At 60.7% G+C, this 18091-nt stretch overlaps 1 protein-coding gene across 2 annotated transcripts in view; it reads right to left on the bottom strand.

Moving 5' to 3' along the window:
• CDH22 (cadherin 22) overlaps positions 1 to 18091 on the bottom strand; it is a 112633-nt gene that overhangs the window by 16233 nt on the left and 78309 nt on the right. For both annotated transcript variants that reach the window (XM_077336158.1, XM_077336159.1), the window contains exons 3-6: positions 14254 to 14548; positions 7895 to 8014; positions 387 to 554; positions 75 to 262 (exon numbers count right to left, since the gene is read on the bottom strand). In XM_077336158.1, coding sequence (XP_077192273.1) covers positions 75 to 262; positions 387 to 554; positions 7895 to 8014; positions 14254 to 14548 — 771 coding nt within the window. The remainder of the gene's footprint in view (positions 1 to 74; positions 263 to 386; positions 555 to 7894; positions 8015 to 14253; positions 14549 to 18091) is intronic.

An 18091-nucleotide genomic window follows, 5' to 3' on the forward strand; every position in this document is an offset into this window, starting at 1 on the left:
GGAGGGGGCTGGAGAGGGGACATGTGCTTGGGCATCCACCAGAGCCCCCCCCCCCAGGCCCAGCCTCCACTCACCTTTTGCACAGACAGCAGGGCTTCCTGGGAGAGGCTGTCGGTGGCCACCTGGAAGGCCCCCCGCCCCTCCGCATCCTTGGCCTGGTAGGTCATGTCCGTGTTCTCGCCCACGTCCGAGTCTTCTGCCTTCACCCTGCCCACCAGGGTGCCCACGGGAGCCGTCTCCACAATGCTGAACTGGTACATCTCTGGCGGGTGGGGGGTGGGGGGAGAAGGGACCAGCATGAGCTCTTCCCTTGGCGAGGGGGGGGGTCCCTTGGGGGCTTTCGCAAGCTGCACAGGGGGCCTGCCAGACCCACGGCAAAGACTTACTCTGGGGGAAGCGGGGAGGGTTGTCGTTCACGTCTGTGATGACGATGGTCACCGTGGTGGAGCCAGACAGACCCCCCAGCTGCCCGGCCATGTCTGTGGCCCGGATGACCACCTCGTACCGGTCCTGGGTCTCGCGGTCCAGGTTGGCCACAGCTGTCCGGATGACACCTGCAAGAAGCCACAAAGCTCCATGGCAGTCTCAGCTCTCCTTGGGGGGTGGGAGCACCTTCCAGCAGACATCCCTCCCCCCATGCCTGGACAAGGGTGCTTTCCACTCTGCCCCCAAGGGAGCCTGGGCTCTGGCTGCTCTCACTGGACCTCTCCCCCCTTGCTCACTGGCACCCTGGGGGCAGGCAGGGCCCAATGCCCCCTCCCCACCATGTTTCACGCAGGGAACTGAGCCATGCCTGGCCAGCCCACGCCTACTGGAGCCTCGAAGGCAGGCAGAAGGCAACAGGCACCATGCCCATGGCTCTGGTCAACTCCTGGCACCAGCCCAAGGCCATCCCAAACCCTGCCAGCACCTGGCAGCCAAGGCCAGACAAACAATGTACCCCCCTCATGCCAAAGCAAAAGAGCTGGCTCAGCACTGTGCTGATTGGCCAACCCTCCTGTCAATCAGGAAGCTGTCCCCTCCCCTTGGGCCCCTGACATCCCATCCTCCCAGTCTCCTGGGGGGGTTGGAATTCAAAGTGTTGGAACAAGAGCGTGAGCATTTTCCTCCAGGTGAGCAAGCACTAGGCAAAGGGGGATTTTAGTAAAGCTTTTGACAAGGTTCCCCATGATGTTCTGATGGGTAAGTTGAAGGACTGCAATCTGGATTTTCAGATAGTTAGGTGGATAGGGAATTGGTTAGAGAACCGCACTCAAAGAGTTGTTGTCAATGGTGTTTCATCAGACTGGAGAGAGGTGAGTAGCGGGGTACCTCAGGGCTCGGTGCTTGGTCCGGTACTTTTTAACATATTTATTAATGATCTAGATGAGGGGGTGGAAGGACTACTCATCAAGTTTGCAGATGACACCAAATTGGGAGGACTGGCAAATACTCCGGAAGATAGAGACAGAGTTCAACGAGATCTGAACACAATGGAAAAATGGGCAAATGAGAACAAGATGCAATTTAATAAAGATAAGTGTAAAGTTCTGCATCTGGTTCAGAAAAATGAAAAGCATGCCTACTGGATGGGGGATACGCTTCTAGGTAACACTGTGTGTGAACGAGACCTTGGGGTACTTGTGGATTGTAAACTAAACATGAGCAGGCAGTGTGATGCAGCGGTAAAAAAGGCGACTGCCATTTTGGGCTGTATCAACAGGGGCATCACATCAAAGTCACAAGATGTCATAGTCCCATTGTATACAGCACTGGTCAGACCACACCTGGAGTACTGTGTGCAGTTCTGGAGGCCTCACTTCAAGAAGGACGTAGATAAAATTGAAAGGGTACAGAGGAGAGCGACGAAGATGATCTGGGGCCAAGGGACCAAGCCCTATGAAGATAGGTTGAGGGACTTGGGAATGTTCAGCCTGGAGAAAAGCAGCTTGAGAGGGGACATGATAGCCCTCTTTAAGTATTTGAAAGGTTGTCACTTGGAGGAGGGCAGGATGCTGTTTCTGTTGGCTGCAGAGGAGAGGACACGCAGTAATGGGTTTAAACTTCAAGTTCAACGATATAGGCTAGATATCAGGAAAACGTTTTTCACAGTCAGAGTAGTTCAGCAGTGGAATAGGCTGCCTAAGGAGGTGGTGAGCTCCCCCTCACTGGAAGTCTTCAAGCAAAGGTTGGATACACACTTTTCTTGGATGCTTTAGGATGCTTTGGGCTGATCCTGCGTTGAGCAGGGGGTTGGACTAGATGGCCTGTGCGGCCCCTTCCAACTCTATGCTTCTGTGATTCTATGATTCTGTGATTCAAATACACACTTCCCAGGAATGCCAGGCAGGCAGGGCAAGCTGCCTCCCCCAAGGAGGAAAGCAGGTCACATCTCTCCCCCCCTTCCCTTTACCGAAGCCACCTGCAGGAGACCCTCCTGTTGGGAAGGCTCCCCAAGAGAGCAGCAGGTGCTCTAACTCTGGCCAAGATGGGCCAGGAGGGGGGAGGGGGAAGCTGGTCAGAGTCAAAAATGAAAGGCAGGCAGCTCTCCAGCACCAGCCGTAGATCTCTCAGATTTTAAGGATCCTTTTACAGCATTAATGACCAGGAGGGCCCTGCGAGTTAAGCTGCTGAGATGGGCAATTAAACCTTCTGCTCCGCGCCCAGCAGAGAGCCTCTTGGTAAATCCAAGCACAGATGGGATCTGCTGCTGAGTGGTCCAGGGCAGCCCCCCAGAGCCTCCCCAGCCCACCGGTCCTGCATGCTCAGATGCCACCCTGGAGAAGCCAGCCCAGGCCCTTCCGCAAGGAGAAAGAGCAGCCCATGCCGGCCGGGCTGCAGAGGGGTCCAGGCTCTCCGAACTGAGGCCTGCTGAAGAACACCCCCCCCCGAAGACTGGGCTGGGGGAACCTTTTATGGTGCTGCCTGTTGGGGGAGAGTTGCCTCGGGGGGTTTCAGCTCAGTCCACAGCAGAGCCCTGTGAGGCAGGCCCACCCTCTGGGTCCCTGCAGGACCAGGTGAGAAGGGCTTCCCGGCCCCAGATGCCACCAGGGCTGCCGTGTTCTAGGTGGGAAACAGCCCAGCCAAGAGACGGCAGGCTTTGGGGAAGGACCGGGGGCCACAGAGGTCGCCCTTCCACCGCCTGGAGAAGAGATGAGGTTCCTGGGGGGAGGGGGTGCTGTGGCGAAGGGAAGCCTGCTTGGGGCCTGAACCCCTGGCGGGAAGCGGGCATCGGGGCACAAGGCACCCATCCTGTCCCACCCCGGCCAGGACCCCCACCAGGCCCTGCAAAGGAGGGGGCAGCGGGAGACCCCCTCCCCTCCTTACGTCCTCCATGCTCACAGCAGGCGGCTGCTCAGCATTTATCACAGGCCCCTTTTACGGCCGGCTTTATTAGAAGTTATTAAAGGCAGGAGCGCCTTCCGCTGCGCACCCATTAAATATTAATCGGGCATTTAGAAAGCCATCCTTAATTTAAAGTGCTACCTTTAATCAAAGGGCCAGAGCTAACGATGCAGCCATCCATCGGCATGCCCTGAGGGGGTGGGGCCGCTGCCTGCCGTCCTCACCTCCCCCCCACCCCAGGAAGAGCTGCCCCTCCCCTGCCAGCAGAGCCCCCATCCAAGGACATCTGTCCCCCCCCCCCCCCGCATCACACAGCAGGTTTGCAACTGGGCCCAGGGTCCCTCCACACGGGTCCCTCCACACGGGTGCCAGGGGAGGGGGCTTGAGGTAGGAAGGAGAAGAGGAGGAGGAGGCTGTCAAAACCCGACTTTTCTCTACCATAAGCTGACAAGCCCCTTCCCTTCCTCTCCCCACAATAGGCTCCTGGTGAGGCAGGTGGAACTGAGAGAGCTCTGAGAGAAATGGGACTGGCCCAAGGTCACCCCGTTATATGCATGAAGAGGAGGAGGAGGAAGACGCGGGACCAAACCTGGTTCTCCAGATTATAGTTCACCACCCTACACCATGACACCCTGATGGCGAAAGAGGCAGAGCAGGAGGGGGGGCATCCTGCTCCTTCCTAAGGTCACCATGGTGGGATGGGATTAACCTTATAAAATCACAGAACCATAGAATTGGAAAGGTCCATGCAGGCCATCTCCTCCCACCCCCTGCTCAGTGCAGGGTCAGCCTCAGGCATCCAGGAGAAGGATCTGTCCAGCCGCTGCTTGAAGACCGCCAGTGAGGGGGAGCTCCCCACCTCCTTAGGCAGCCCCTTCCACTGCTGAACTAAACTCCTAGAATCCTAGAGTGGGAAGGGGCCATGCAGGCCATCCAGTCCCACCCCCTGCTCAGTGCAGGATCAGCCTCAAGCATCCAGGAGAAGGATCTGTCCAGCCACTGCTTGAAGACCGCCAGTGAGGGGGAGCTCACCACTTCCTTAGGCAGCCCATTCCCCTGCTGAACTAGACTCCTAGACTCCTAGAGAGGGAAGGGGCCATGCAGGCCATCTAGTCCCACCCCCTGCTCAGTGCAGGATCAGCCTCCAGCATCCAGGAGAAGGATCTGTCCAGCCGCTACTTGAAGACCGCCAGTGAGGGGGAGCTCCCCACCTCCTTGGGCAGCCCCTTCCACTGCTGAACTAGACTAGTAGAATCTTAGAGTGGGAAGGGGCCATGCAGGCCATCCAGTCCCACCCCCTGCTCAGTGCAGGATCAGCCTCAAGCATCCAGGAGAAGGATCTGTCCAGACGCTGCTTGAAGACGGCCAGTGAGGGGGAGCTCCCCACCTCCTTAGGCAGCCCATTCCCCTGCTGAACTAGACTCCTAGACTCCTAGAGAGGGAAGGGGCCATGCAGGCCATCTAGTCCCACCCCCTGCTCAGTGCAGGATCAGCCTCCAGCATCCAGGAGAAGGATCTGTCCAGCCGCTACTTGAAGACCGCCAGTGAGGGGGAGCTCCCCACCTCCTTGGGCAGCCCCTTCCACTGCTGAACTAGACTAGTAGAATCTTAGAGTGGGAAGGGGCCATGCAGGCCATCTAGTCCCACCCCCTGCTTAGTGCAGGATCAGCCTCAAGCATCCAGGAGAAGGATCTGTCCAGACGCTGCTTGAAGACGGCCAGTGAGGGGGAGCTCCCCACCTCCTTAGGCAGCCCATTCCCCTGCTGAACTAGACTCCTAGACTCCTAGAGTGTGAAGGGGCCATGCAGGCCATCTAGTCCCACCTCCTGCTCAGTGCAGGATCAGCCTCCAGCATCCAGGAGAAGGATCCATCCAGCCGCTGCTTGAAGACGGCCAGTGAGGGGGGAGCTCCCCACCTCCTTAGGCAGCCCATTCCCCTGCTGAACTAGACTCCTAGAATCCTAGAGTGGGAAGGGGCCATGCAGGCCATCTAGTCCCACCCCCTGCTCAGTGCAAGACCAGCCTCAAGCATCCAGGAGAAGGATCTGTCCAGCCGCTGCTTGAAGACGGCCAGTGAGGGGGAGCTCCCCACCTCCTGAGGCAGCCCCTTCCACGGGTGAACCATTCATTTATTTATTTAGATTTTTATACCGCCCTTCCCTCCTAGACTCACAGAATCTTGAGTAGCACAAGGGTCAGATAGGCGAGGCCCCTCCCAGTGTGGCTCGGTGAGCATCACCAACTCTGGTTCCCGTGTGAAGGAGGGCCTCCTGCCCACACTTGCTGGTCAGCCTCCTGCCAGGGTCATTCGGGACTGTTATTTGTACAGTATTGAGGAGTTGTCAGCCGCATCTGGTCGATGATGATGCCCGCAGTCAATGCAGGGTCATAGCAAAGGCTGCGGGAGGAGCCAGTCCGAGAAAGCCTCAGCCTTTGCCATCCCTTTCTTGATCTCCTCTGCGGGGTCTGCTGCTACATTCCTCTTGGGAGGGGGAGCTGGAAGATTATCGGAGGTGCCTGGCCTTGGTCTGCTTGGCGCAGCTGATGTCACGTGCACCTGGGCGCATGGCTAGCTTGCATCTTTTGCCTGGGTCTGGGGCAATCCTGCCTTTCTGACTGGGATGTGTTTCTGTCTGTCTGGGGTGGGGCCTCAGATTAACACATTGCCTCTCTATTCAATTTCTGCAAGCTGAATCATGAGCTGCACCTTGCGACTTCAATAAACAATGTCTGCTGATGTGCCAAGAGTGTGCACGGGGAAGGTCGCTGAGGATCTAGCAGCACCTGGACCACCAAGGACCCAGCTCCAGGGGCCAGAGGGAGAGGGGCGGGATTCTCCTCCCACATGGGCCACCTTCCCAAGCCACAGCAGAGCCGGTCTGGGCAGGGGGGGGTTCCTGAAGCTGGACGTTCTGGTTAAAGATCTCCATCAAGTAAACACAGCCGTCACGGGATAAGAGGACAAGGCCACGTGTGAATTAAAAACTGGGTCATTTCTAAGTGGGCAGTTTTCACAGGGGGAGGGGGTAAGCAGTGGGGCTCTGCAGGGCTCGGTTCTAGCTCTGGTCTTTTTTAACCTGTTTGTTAATGATCTGGCGGTGAGCAGGGAGGTGGCTAAGTTTGTGGATTCAGGGTGGTGAGAACCCGGGAGGACTGTGAGGCGCTCCAGGGGGATCTGTTGAGGACGGGCAACGGCTTTGCCAACGTGGCAAACGGGGCCTGATGTGGGCAAGTGCAAAGTGAAGTGCTTTGGAGCCCAACCTCCCAACCCTTGACGGGATCTGGACTGGTGGCAGCTGACTCGGAGGGAGATCTCGGGGGTGTGGTGGAGAACTCCCTGAAGAGCTTGACCCCGTGTGTGACTGCAACCAGGAAGGGGATGCTGCTCCGGGGACGATTAGAGAGGGGGCTGAAACCAGATCAGCCGGCGTCCTCATGCCCCTGTAGAAGTCTATGGTGGGATCTCATTTGGACTACTCATGTGTGTAGCTCTGGCCACCACCCCTCAGCTGGCGGCAGATGAGATCTTGGCTGCTCCACTCCTAACAGCTTCATGAAGAGGCTGGACTAACGCATGGAGCAGGAGTCCATCCGTGTCCAGGGTGGTGGAACTCTGTCTTCTCAGCCCTTGGGAGGTCCCAGTGGGAGGGCTTCTGGAGTTCTGGCCCCACTGGAGGATCTCCTGCGGGCCCCTGGGTTTTGGTCACTGCATGACACAGAGTGTGGGGTTGGCGGGGTCATTGGCCTGATGCGGCATGGCTTCTCTTCTGTTCCTGTGCTGGAGTCCCTGAAGCAGAATTTGGCTGCTGTGGCAGACTGCATTAGCTCCCCTGATGGCAGGACAGGCCTTTTCTGTTGCCCCCCCCCCCAGACCTGGGGGTCCTCTTGCCAGAGGATGTCGGGGGAGGCCCGACAGGCACGAAGCGACTCATCTTGCTGGCCCCTCCTGACTGCCGGCCAGGCTCGGCTGTGGGCAGTTGGCTGGAAGGGCTGCATGTTCCAGGCGGTGCCAGGAGGTGTCTCTGGGGTGGGGGTGGGGGCCGGCCAGGACCACCCTTTTTTTCAGCTTCCGTCCTTTCTCGTTGCCACTCCAGGTGACGATGGATCCAGGGGGTGAGCTGTGTCGCTCTGAAGCCACAGACTGCAGGGGGAGTCCAGGGGCGCCTTGAAGAGCCGCAGTGTCATGCTGGACACCGACTTTCCTGGCCAAGCTGCTCCTGCCCACAGAATGTACCTGGCAGGCCTTTGTGGGAGACTCCAGGTGAGTCCCTGAGGCTTTCATGAAACCAGCCAACCATCCCAGTAAGTCCCAGCAGAGTCGTGGAAGCCCTGGCTCGGACCTACTGGGGAGCCTGCTTCAGTGGGGGGAGTGCCCTGAGGGAATCCCGCCCTGCCTCCCTGCGGTGGCCCTGCAGTGTGCAGCACTTCTTGCTCTGCTCCAGAGACCAAGGCGCTGGCTGGAAGCACCTGTGACCTGAGGCACACAGACATGTGCAGGTGCATGCACATGTGCATGGGCTGCCCTTCCTGGCAGGCCTGCCTGCTCTGCAGGGCTCCCGCGGCCACTCACCCGTCTTGCTGTCCACGGTGAAGTGCTGCTCCCCCTCCAGCACGCTGTAGACCACCCTGGCGCTGCTGCCATAGGTGGGGTCGTCTGCGTCTGAGGCCAGGACTTGCATGACAGACGTGCCTGGAGGGAGACGGAGGGGAAGGAGTGAGGCCCTCTGGGCATGCCCACCTCGGGCTCCTGCCAGCTGTGCTGGGCCAAGGCTCCATGCTCCCCCCCCCCCCCCAGACGCAGCCTGGCAGCCCCCTGCAGCACACGTGGCCGGGCCGGGCCGAGCAGATGGATGTCTCGAGTGGTAGCAATTAAGGTATTGATTTCCAGGATTGCCTCATTAAAGCGGGTCTCCACTCTGAGTGTCCCAGGGAGGGGTCTAATTTGACATCATGTCCAATTCATCAACCCCACGGTGTATGTGTGTGTGTGGGGGGGGGGGAGGCTGGCAGGGAGTCTGAGACACGGAAAGCACTATGTGGGGGAGGGGAGCTGTCAAGCAGCAGGAGCACCAGGCCCCCCTGCCCCTAACCACAATCCCGGCCCCCTGGGCGTGGTTTTGGGGACCCTGACTGGCAGCAGCAGCCCAGAAACAGGGGCCACTTGATCCTTGTGCTGGGAAGGCTGGTGTGGGAGCCGCCCCCCCACTCCTCCATATGCTGTAGCCGCTTCCCTACCCCCTCAGCGTGCCCCACCCCGCTCAGGCACCCATGGCCTGTGCCGAGGCAAGAAACGGGGAATCTGTTTGACCAGCCATGGCCTCCCACGCTGGCCACACTCTTGCATGAGACCCTTTCATGGAGACAGCCCAGGAGAAGGCAGGGGGTGTGGTGGAAGGAGGAGAATGGCAGCACAGAGGGCCTCCCCCCACCCCCACCCCCAGCCACACCCCAAAGCCACGTTTCCGCTCCCTTCCCTGGACCTGAGAGAAGAATTAGGCACGTCGAAGGGGCAGAGCCTCGATCCCCCCCCCCCCCCCCGTGCATCAGCTGGGACTGGAGGAGCAAGAGCGTGAGGAGGGATCTGGCGCCACTAGCCTGGCCCACCCAGCCCCCTCCCAAACAAAAACAAGACCCCCAAAGATGAAGGATGTGCCTGCCCCAGGGGGGTGGGGAGGCTGTTTGAAGTGGCTGCTGCCCTCCCTCTCTGGGCTCAGCCCCCCGCCCCCCGTGCAGCTACCAGGAGGGGGAAGGATCGGGCCCATGTGGTTAGGGGACCCCGCCAGAGAGGCAGCAGTGACCCCCCCTCCTGAAGAAGACACCCATCCCTGGGGGGGAGTGCTCTGTCGGCTGCTCTCTCTGGCCCATGACTGAGACGGAGGTGCCCTCCTCTGGCAGGCCAAGCAGACAGGCCACAAAGGTGCCAGCAGCGAGGCACAACTGGGGCCGGGGGAGAGGGGGGGAGAAGGGGCACTGTGCAGCCCCCGCCCGCCCCCTGACTTGCCTGCTGGCTGACCAGCCCCCCCCCCCAGGCCACTCCCTTGCCCAGCTGCCAGTGGCCCAGCACCCCCTCTCCCTCTGGCAGGGCAGCCATGCAGGGGTTCCCCGGCAGAACACAGCTAGGCCGCCTCTGGTGGCCCCGCAGCTTCCGGCCTCTCTCGGAAGAGGCTGAGGACTCAGACGCCTCTTGCTCTGGATCCGGGGCTGGGATTGGGACGGGAGACCAAGAGGAGCCCCCGGGAGTCACGGCTGTCCCTGCCAGTCGTGCTGGTGTCTCTCGTCCTGCGCAGCCCTCCCTGCAGTGTCCGGATTCCCACGGGGGCCCGGGGGCCATCCCAGTCGTCCTGCTCAGAATGTGCCTGAGCGAAGTTGATTGTTGCTGGCGATCCAGCCCCCCTGGCTCCAGCCCCCACACTCCCTGCGTTCAAACATTTGTGGGGGTGGGTTCTGGGGGAGGGGTCCGAAGGCATAACTGGCCCCTCCTGGGGCCGGAGTCTGTCCCGAGACTTCCTTTCTGTGCTCCTGACGGCCATTCCTTCCAACGGAGACCAGCAGTGGTTTTGGTGCCAGTGCTGGGCACGCCTGCCAGCTAATCTGAGGGGTCTGGGGCTACACTCCTTGGGACTCTCTGGCAGCTTCTCATGCCGTCATCCACCGGGGCTGAAGGGAGGGGGAGTCTGGGCTGCCGCTGGGGGACGGCTGTTCAGCACCCCTGCATCCATGCGGCCTGCAGGAGACGGCTGGAGAAGTCACCCAGGGGGCTGGGCGTGAGGACGGGCCACCCATAATAAGCTGCCAAGCCCTATGGGTCTGTGGAGGTCCTGAACAGAAACTCAGCCCAAGGACAGAAGGGTCAGCCTGCCCATCCAGGTGGGGGAGGGGGCACTCTCCCTGGGGGAGCAGATCTGTAGCTCAGGGGGACCTCTGGACCATGCCCCCTCCCCCCCCCCCCCGCCAGAGGTCTGTCTCAGCTATGGCTGGCCACGGTGATCTGATTACACCTGAGCTGTCCAGAAACTTCAGGTGGCCTGAAATGCAGCGGTGAGGCTACAGTGAGGGTGGGATGCAGGGGCCGCCTCCTCCCTGGGCTGGAAGATCTGCCAGTAGAGATGGGGAGATACCCTGGGGCAAGACAGGAGCCCCCCCCCCCACAAGCAACAGAGAGAATTCCTCTCCCTCCCCAAGCCAGCCCTGTCCTCTCCCGTGGCCTGGAAGCACCCCATGTCCTTGGCTCTTCCTCGGCAAAGCCAACCTGCCCCCCTCCCGCCCCCTTCCCCCCCCAGTTGCTGTCAGCCTCTCTCCTGCACCTCTGGCTGGTGGCCAAGGGGGTTGCCAGCTGCCAAGTGCGGGCATTGCTCTTCCTCATGCGCTGCTGGCCTGCTTGGTAATCCCCCAAGACTCTTTAGCGGTTCAGTGAGAGGGATTTGGTCTCCCTCGCTCGCCTTGGTGCCCTGCCAGCTAATGCATGTCCTCCCTCGCCTTTATCTCAAGCAATGAGGGGGATTTGCAGGCACCGCGGGTGGGCAGGCGGGCGGGCGGGCGGGTAGCAGCGGCCACCTCTGGCCAGAAGGAGGAAGCCCAGCCCGAGGGCCTAGGAGCTCTGTCCAGCGCCTGGGCCATCTGCGACCGCTCTGCTCTTCATGGCGTGGCTGTCAGCAGCAGAGTCCAAAGAAGGCCCCCACTGCCTGGGACCAGGAGGGACAGCAGCAAGGGGCAGGGCAGGCCAGGGCCCGATACTTGCCAGCCCGCCCGAGGGGGATACCCAGTCCCGAATCGTTCCTTTGCCCAGGGAGTCACACTTGACTCAGCAGCTCAACCGCGCTGGCGTTTAACAAACAAATCCAGCCCTCCCTTCTCCACCAATTGGCCCATTCCCTCTGCGGCTCATCAGCTGGGGCTTGTCCCAGCCTGCCCATGGCCAGAAGCTCAAGCAAGACTTTGGGGTGGGGCTGGGGGTGGGGGGAGGAATCCACCTCCTTCTGCGGCTGGTCAGCCTGGGCAAGACCCTGATTGGAAGAGGGACCCGCTGCAGCACAAGGCTGCTGAGCATCACAACCCACCTGGAGCCCAACAGCCAGGCCTCTCCGGCCCCTGCTGGGTCCAGAGCAGTCTTGAGCACAGAGGAACGGGCCCTCGACCTGGAACCGCCTCTCCAGAGCTGCCATCTGGGCGGCCAAGCAGGGCAGAAGCAGAAGGCCTCCCTGCACAATCCAGCACCCTCCTCCAGTGTCCCAAAGGACTGGGCACGACAAGAGAAGGGCTCTGCAGCCAGGCCAGGCCAGGCCAGGCCAGGCAGGGCCCCAGGCCCCGGTGAGTGGGCAGGCAGAGGGGGAAAGGGGCATGAGAGCCCAGTCAAGGGGAGGCTCTGTGGCAGAGCACCTGCCTGGCCAGGTCAAGTTCCCTGCTTCAAATCAGTGGAAACACAGAGGCTGCCCAGAGGGTGGCCACTGCCGAACCCTTGCTGCGACGCCGGCTAGGAGGCCACAGAAGCAGGGAGGCCACGGGCCTGAGGGGTGCCCCCGCAGCCTTAGAGCCTGGACAGGCGGGCCAGATGGGAGGCAGGAGGCCTCTTGGGCCAGCCTCACCCTGTCACCAGCCAGCCCCTCCCCGGGCTCTGCAGGATGGCCCGCTGCTCTTGGGAGTCGAGGAAAAAGGGGCTCTGCTCCCCGCTGCCCCCCAGTCCTGTCAAGGGGTGGGCCATCCCTGCAGTGGGGGGCACTCAGCCAATGGCCCTGAGGGAGGAGTGGCCACAGGGGGGGGTTGGCCTCCCCAAGCTGTGTGGCTCCCCCTCCCTCTGACTGGGAAGTCCTGGCCAGCACCTTCCTGCAGCCTGATGGGTCTGGGGCCAGGCAAGAGGCAGCCCTGCTGCCCAGCAGAGAGAGGGTTTTGTGGGTCAGGAACCAGCAGGCCTCTTGCTGTCCGGTAAAGGGCTCCTTCCCTACTCAGAGGGCTCTTAGCCCAGAGGCATCGGGAGGCACAGCTTCCTGGGCGGGGAGCCACACAAGGAGCTGCTCCTCCATTGCCCTGCAGCAGAGTCTCCCCCGGCCCCTCCCTCTGCCTGAGACCAGGGGGGCAGGCAGGCAGGCAGGGAGCCAGGCCGAAGTCCACGCCCCTCCCGCTGATCCCCTGGGAGGCCCTAGACCTCCCCCCCCCCGGCCCCTGCCCTCACCAAGGGCTCCCCCCCTTCCCTGGGCCAGGCCCCGCTCAGGCCACCTGGGCACGTCCTTGCTGCACGGCTCCCTCCCTCCCTCCCGAGGCCCCCGGGGCTTCTAATTGGCAGGAAGCGCCTCCTTTCATGTCGGGAAAGCGGCCGCCCGCCCGCCCGCCTGTGATCTCCAATTTGGCACAGACGCGGCCGCCTTTGATATGCCTTGTTCCCATCCGCCCGTGATCTGGCTCCGGAATAATTGTGAGCGATTTTCGAATCAGCAGCGTCTGGGCTGAGGATCCGCTCTGAGAATCCCGCTCTTCCACGCCTGCCTCGCCACCCACCCACCCACCCACGGCCCCACGGAGCCCACACGGGAAGCCTGGCCTCTCGTGACAAGCGGTGCGCTTAGGGGGCGGCCCGGGGGCCACCCCGCAGGGAGCCAAAGTCACTCTGCACATGCTCAAGTGCGGCTTCCCTTTAGGCCACCGCTCAGCCTCGGAAGAAGAGATGCGGGGCCAAAAGTGCACCTGTGAGTCGCAGCACAACGGAAGTGCCGGCCGAGGCCTCCCCATTCTGCCCCACGCGGCGTGGGAGGGGGAAGGGGGAGTCCCGCGCAGGAGAAGGCAGGGCCGAGCAAGAGAGCGCCTGAGGCCCTCCTTGGGCACCCACTCTGGTGCCATCTTCCTGCTCTCTAATGCTGAGGGGGGGGAGGGATGGCGAGAGGGGCTTCAGCCCCCCAAGGCAGAACGCAGTCCGTGCAGCAGAAGGCCTCGTGGGTTTCTGGCACCTCAGATCGCAGGGCTGGGGGGAGATCAGCTGCTTGGGAGCCCCCTGCCCATCCGAGAAGTCCTGCGAGGGTATGCTCCACTTTAAGGTGACCTCATGACTTGTTCTTGGGAAAGGAGCCTGCTGCGCCCACCCTCCCTCTGAGGAAGGGGATGGGTGGGGGGGCCTACCGCCCACCGCCTGGTGTGGCGCAGCCCATTCCAGCCCCTCTGCGTTGCCCTGCAGGTGTGAGCCAGGACTGGCACCTGAAGTGCCAGCTGCACGCACAGATAGGGCACCACAACCGGGCACTAGCTGCGGTTGGCATTTAATGCACAGTTAACTTCAACGATACTTTACTTATGTACTTGCTTTTGATGTGGCAAATAATCTCTCTTCCAAGCGGCAGGATTCTAGGCCAGCAGAAGCCTTTTCCAGATGTACATTTTCTGGTGCTCTTGCCATGTGTAACGAGGGTGGGCACTCCTCCCCAGGAGTGTGAATTTTCCATGTGCGCAACACTTTAGTATGTGTGAAAACGCTCCCTCAAAACCCCAGAGTTCTGTTTGCACAGGCCAAAGGTGCATGCCCGTGTAAAAACCCGCCATTCCCCCATGGCACAACCAGCGGCATCAGGAGGCCCACGCAGAGCACACACGTGACCAGAGCACCAGAACAGACTCTTCAGAAGGGGCGGCCTCCTCAGAGGTTTCACAGGGAACCATTCCCAGTGGCCATGTGGCAGCAGCCTCCCATGTGACCTCACTGCGGCCTGTGGCCCTGCTCTGCCTCAGGGGCCCCAGGGCTCGGACTGCCTGGCCAGGACCAGTCCCAGACGGGCCCGTGAGCGCTTCCACCTCATCCGGGGTGGTGGGCAGGAGGTGGACGCGGCAGTGCCAGGAGAAGAGCTGGGCGATGCCAGGCCTGGCGGCAGGCCTTGTTCCAGCGCCCAGAGGGAGGGGCTGTCCCTGGCTGTCTGCCAGGGTTCGGGGAGCAAGCCGAGCGCAGGGACTCACCGACAGGGGACAGCTCCGCCACACTGCCGATGTAGGGCCCCCCCAGGAAGCGGGGCTCACTGTCGTTGACGTCCTGCACCTTGATGACGAACTCCGACTCGGGCTCCAGCAGCTGGCCGGTCTGGCGGTCCCGGGCCTGGGCCCGCAGCGTGTAGGAGGTCTTGTGCTCCCGGTCAAGGCGCTCTGTGGCGTGGATGTCCCCCGTCAGCTCATCGATCAGGAAAATGGTCCCGGCCCCTTCCCCGGAGATGGTGTACTTGATGGAGCCGTCCCCTTCGTCAGAGTCCGAGTGGATCTGGGGGAGACACGGAAGAGGTTGGGGCCGGGCCGAGGTCTCTGGCCAGGGGGTCAGCAGCAGGAACCTGTTGTGCTCCCGGGAGACGTGCTGGAATCCGGCCACCAAACAACAGAAGGGGAAACAAAACCCATTCTGAAAAGCGGGTGAGAGCCAGAAAACCTGAGGGACAGAAATGTATAAAAGTACTTTAAATAAACAATTTATTAGACGGAGGACAAGGTCCTTTGAAATATCTGTAGAACGTTTTTCACCACCAATATTGGTGTTATGTATTGGATTTATGTCGATTTTAATGTTATTATTGTCAACCGCCATGAGCAGGCCGGACCAGGAATAGTGGTCAACAAAGTATAAATAAATAAATAAATAGTTTAAAAAAAACATAAAAAGGGACCCCTTCTTCCCCCGTAGGTCACCCACATACCCAACGCAAGAGGTCAAAGGCCTGTCTACTCTCAGCGCATACATTTGATAGGTGGTGACACCCATAGGGGAAGAAGTGCTCCCTTTTAACATTGCCTTGAGACCTCCAGCCACCACTTGGAGGCTGGCAGCCCTAGGCCTTGGTGGGGCATGCCCCCCCCCCACCTGGAGAATGAGCAAAGCCAAGCAGCCCCCACCCCCCTGCTCTATCCTCTGCTTTGGGGGGAGTGTCTGGCCACCTTCTCTGCCCTAAAAGTGGATGCTGGGCTCCCCAGCCCCTGAGGCGGTCCCTTCTCACTGGGCTCCCCAGTCAGGGGCCTCAGGATGCAGAGGCATCCCCCCCCAAAAAAAAGGTTGAAAGCACAGGACCTGATTTCTCACTCCTCAGAAGGTCTGCCGTCAGCAGTCTTGGGACACACCCGGAGCCACAGAATAGGGACATCCGCACCCTCCAGGCACTGCTGGGTCTCCTGTTTGCCCTGGCAAAGGCTCTTGGGGAACTGCGACAGCCTCCCCAAAAGCAGGCCCCATGGTCAGGGGGCAAGAGGAGGTTGGGAAAGGGCAGAGTGGAGTCTCACAGGGCCCCCCTCTTGCCATCAGGATCTGCAAGAAAGAAGCCCCCCCCCCACAAGTGGCTAGCCTCATTGGCCAGAAGGGCCCCAGAGGGTGAAACCGAAGGCAGGCGGGGAAGAGCTCCCCGAAGACCCCCGGGTGAGTGGGGGATGGTGTGGCCAAGGAAGTGCAAGGCTCCCAACAAGCGTCGTTCACTTCAAGTGTAGGGGAAGATTTTGGGGTCATAGAAGAAGAAGTGTCAGCCTGGCCTGTTACAGCCGTGGGAAAAGGCGCTCTTGGGGGGGGGGTGGAGTGATTAGGAAAGGGGCTGGGGATAAAAGGGCCCATCTTGTAATGCCCCTGTACAGGTCTCTGGGGCAGCCTCATTGGGAAGCCAGCACCCAGGTCTGGCCCCCGTGTCTCCAAAGGGACACCACCGGGCTGGACAAAGGGCAGAGGAGAGCCGCCAGGATGGGGGGAGGGGGGGATGCTGCACATTTCCTAGGGAACCAGATGCCCAGGCTTGGCCATATCCTTCTGAGGTGAAGCCAAACCCGTTTCTGCCCCGTTTTTATTGAGACTGGCTTTCTTCCTCAATGGAACCGTTGATATTTATCACAGAGCTCCTAAAAAGGCTTTGGTAAGCAATTGGATTGGGTCCATTGATGGCGCTTAACAGCACATCTCAGCTGCCTGTTCACGTCCAGACACGGCTCTGTCAAGCCAAATATTAGTAGCCCATCCCATCTCCTAAGCTACTCTTGCATGGCTGACCAGAAACAGCCTCAAAGCTTTTGAGATCATAAATGGGCTGACGGGGGGGGGGGGGGAGGGGGGTCAGGCAGGTCCACAGAGGAGAGGCCCACCATGAAACCTCCATGTTCCAGGGCAGTACGTAACCGAATGCCCCATGGCCGCTCTGCTGTACCGTTGCCCCTTGGAAGCAAATCTCTGGCCACTGTGTGAGGTGAGAGGCTAGCCAGGAGGGGGGGGGGGACCTGCACAGGTGGGACCCAGAAGATTCCTTCTTCAATTCGGCCTGCTGCCCATTCAAGGAAGTTACTCTGAGCCAGCCCTTGTTCTCCCAGCTCCATCCCACACTCTCCTCTTGGTGCATTCTACACGTGTGGCTATTTGGAGGCCCTGCACCGGATGTGGCCATCCCAGTACGTGGCCTGCTGGCTGGCTGGCTGGCTGGCTGGCTGCAGTAACGCTGCCGTGGGTTCTGCCCCTGCGGAGATTCCTCAGCACTGGCTCCAAACTTGCACTCGACGGGACTCTGCTGGAGGAGCCCTGGGAGGGGCCCCTCTTTCCAGGCCAGCAGCCCCTGGGGTGGGGTGGGGTGGGGGGTTGCAGCAGGCCAAAGGTGCTCTTCCTTGTGCTCTGGCCAGGGAGTGTGCTGTAGGGACGGGGCAGGGGAGCTCCTTCACAGAACTGTGTCCATCCAGGTACACACAGGGAACCACAGAGCCACGCGGCTGAAGATGGAGTGGGGCCCACTGCAGTGCCCCCCATTCAGGCACTTTCCAGGGGCCCTCTGAGCCTCTTGGGAGCACCCCCGCCCCTGGGGCAGACCACCCCTCTCTCCTGCAGCCAGTGCCATCTCACCTGACTGCCAGCTGCTCCCCAGGGTCTCAGGGGGGGAGGGTCTTCTGCTGGACATCCTGCTTGGGACCCTTTGAGCGCCAGGAGCCAGGGTGAGCCTTGGAAGGAGGACCCATCCGAAAGTTGCCTCTTCCTTCAAAATGAGCCCTTTGAGTCCAATATGGCCCTCTGGCCAGCAGGGGCTCTTCTAGGGTTGCAGACAGGGAACCTCACTTCCCTTTGCCTTCTGCCCAAGAGCCTTTTCCGGGGGGGGGGGGGGGGAGGGGGGTTATGCCAAGTGGCTGCAGGCCCCAGAGGCGGCCTTTCCCAGGCCCACTGGGCTAACTGAGACCTTGGCTGACCGCCAGCGGCTCTTGCGCGGTTTCCAGCCCCTTGGCAGGCTCCCCGAGGCCTCCACATGGCACACTCTGCCATGGACCTTGGAGAAACAGATCCTCTCCAGCAAAAGAAGCGGGCGAGGCGATCCTGTTCCTCGTTTTAACAGGTCATGCTCTGGGCATCCTGTGGCTGATTTTGTGTGGCCACTGTGGTGCTTGCTGGGTAATGACACACCAAAGAATTCAGTCTAGATTGGTTCCATATCTGGATGGATGGATGGCCACGACTTGGGCTGTCCGCAAGGCTGGACCCAGCTGGCCTCAGAGCAGCTCAGGCAAGACTCTCCCTCTTGTCCCCCCCCCCACCCCCACCCCATCCTCATGGTCACCCTCACCTTCGTTTCGAGCCCGCCTTCCTCTCTGAGCCCACAGGGGGTTCCAGAATGGGCCTAGCAATTAAGTCGACACCGCAGCAGGTCTAGAAAGACAGGGCTGGGGAAGGATGCAACCGGAAAAGCCTCCAAGGCAACAAAACTGGGCCGGGACATTCCTGGGTGAAGCAGCGGGTGGCAAAGGGAGAAGATGCTGCAGCCAAAGGCAGGGAGCACATTGTGTGGTTCACACAGGAACATCAGACCAGATG

This window comes from Paroedura picta, chromosome 4 (assembly GCF_049243985.1).
Source record: "Paroedura picta isolate Pp20150507F chromosome 4, Ppicta_v3.0, whole genome shotgun sequence".
Taxonomy (NCBI): Eukaryota; Metazoa; Chordata; class Lepidosauria; order Squamata; family Gekkonidae; genus Paroedura; species Paroedura picta.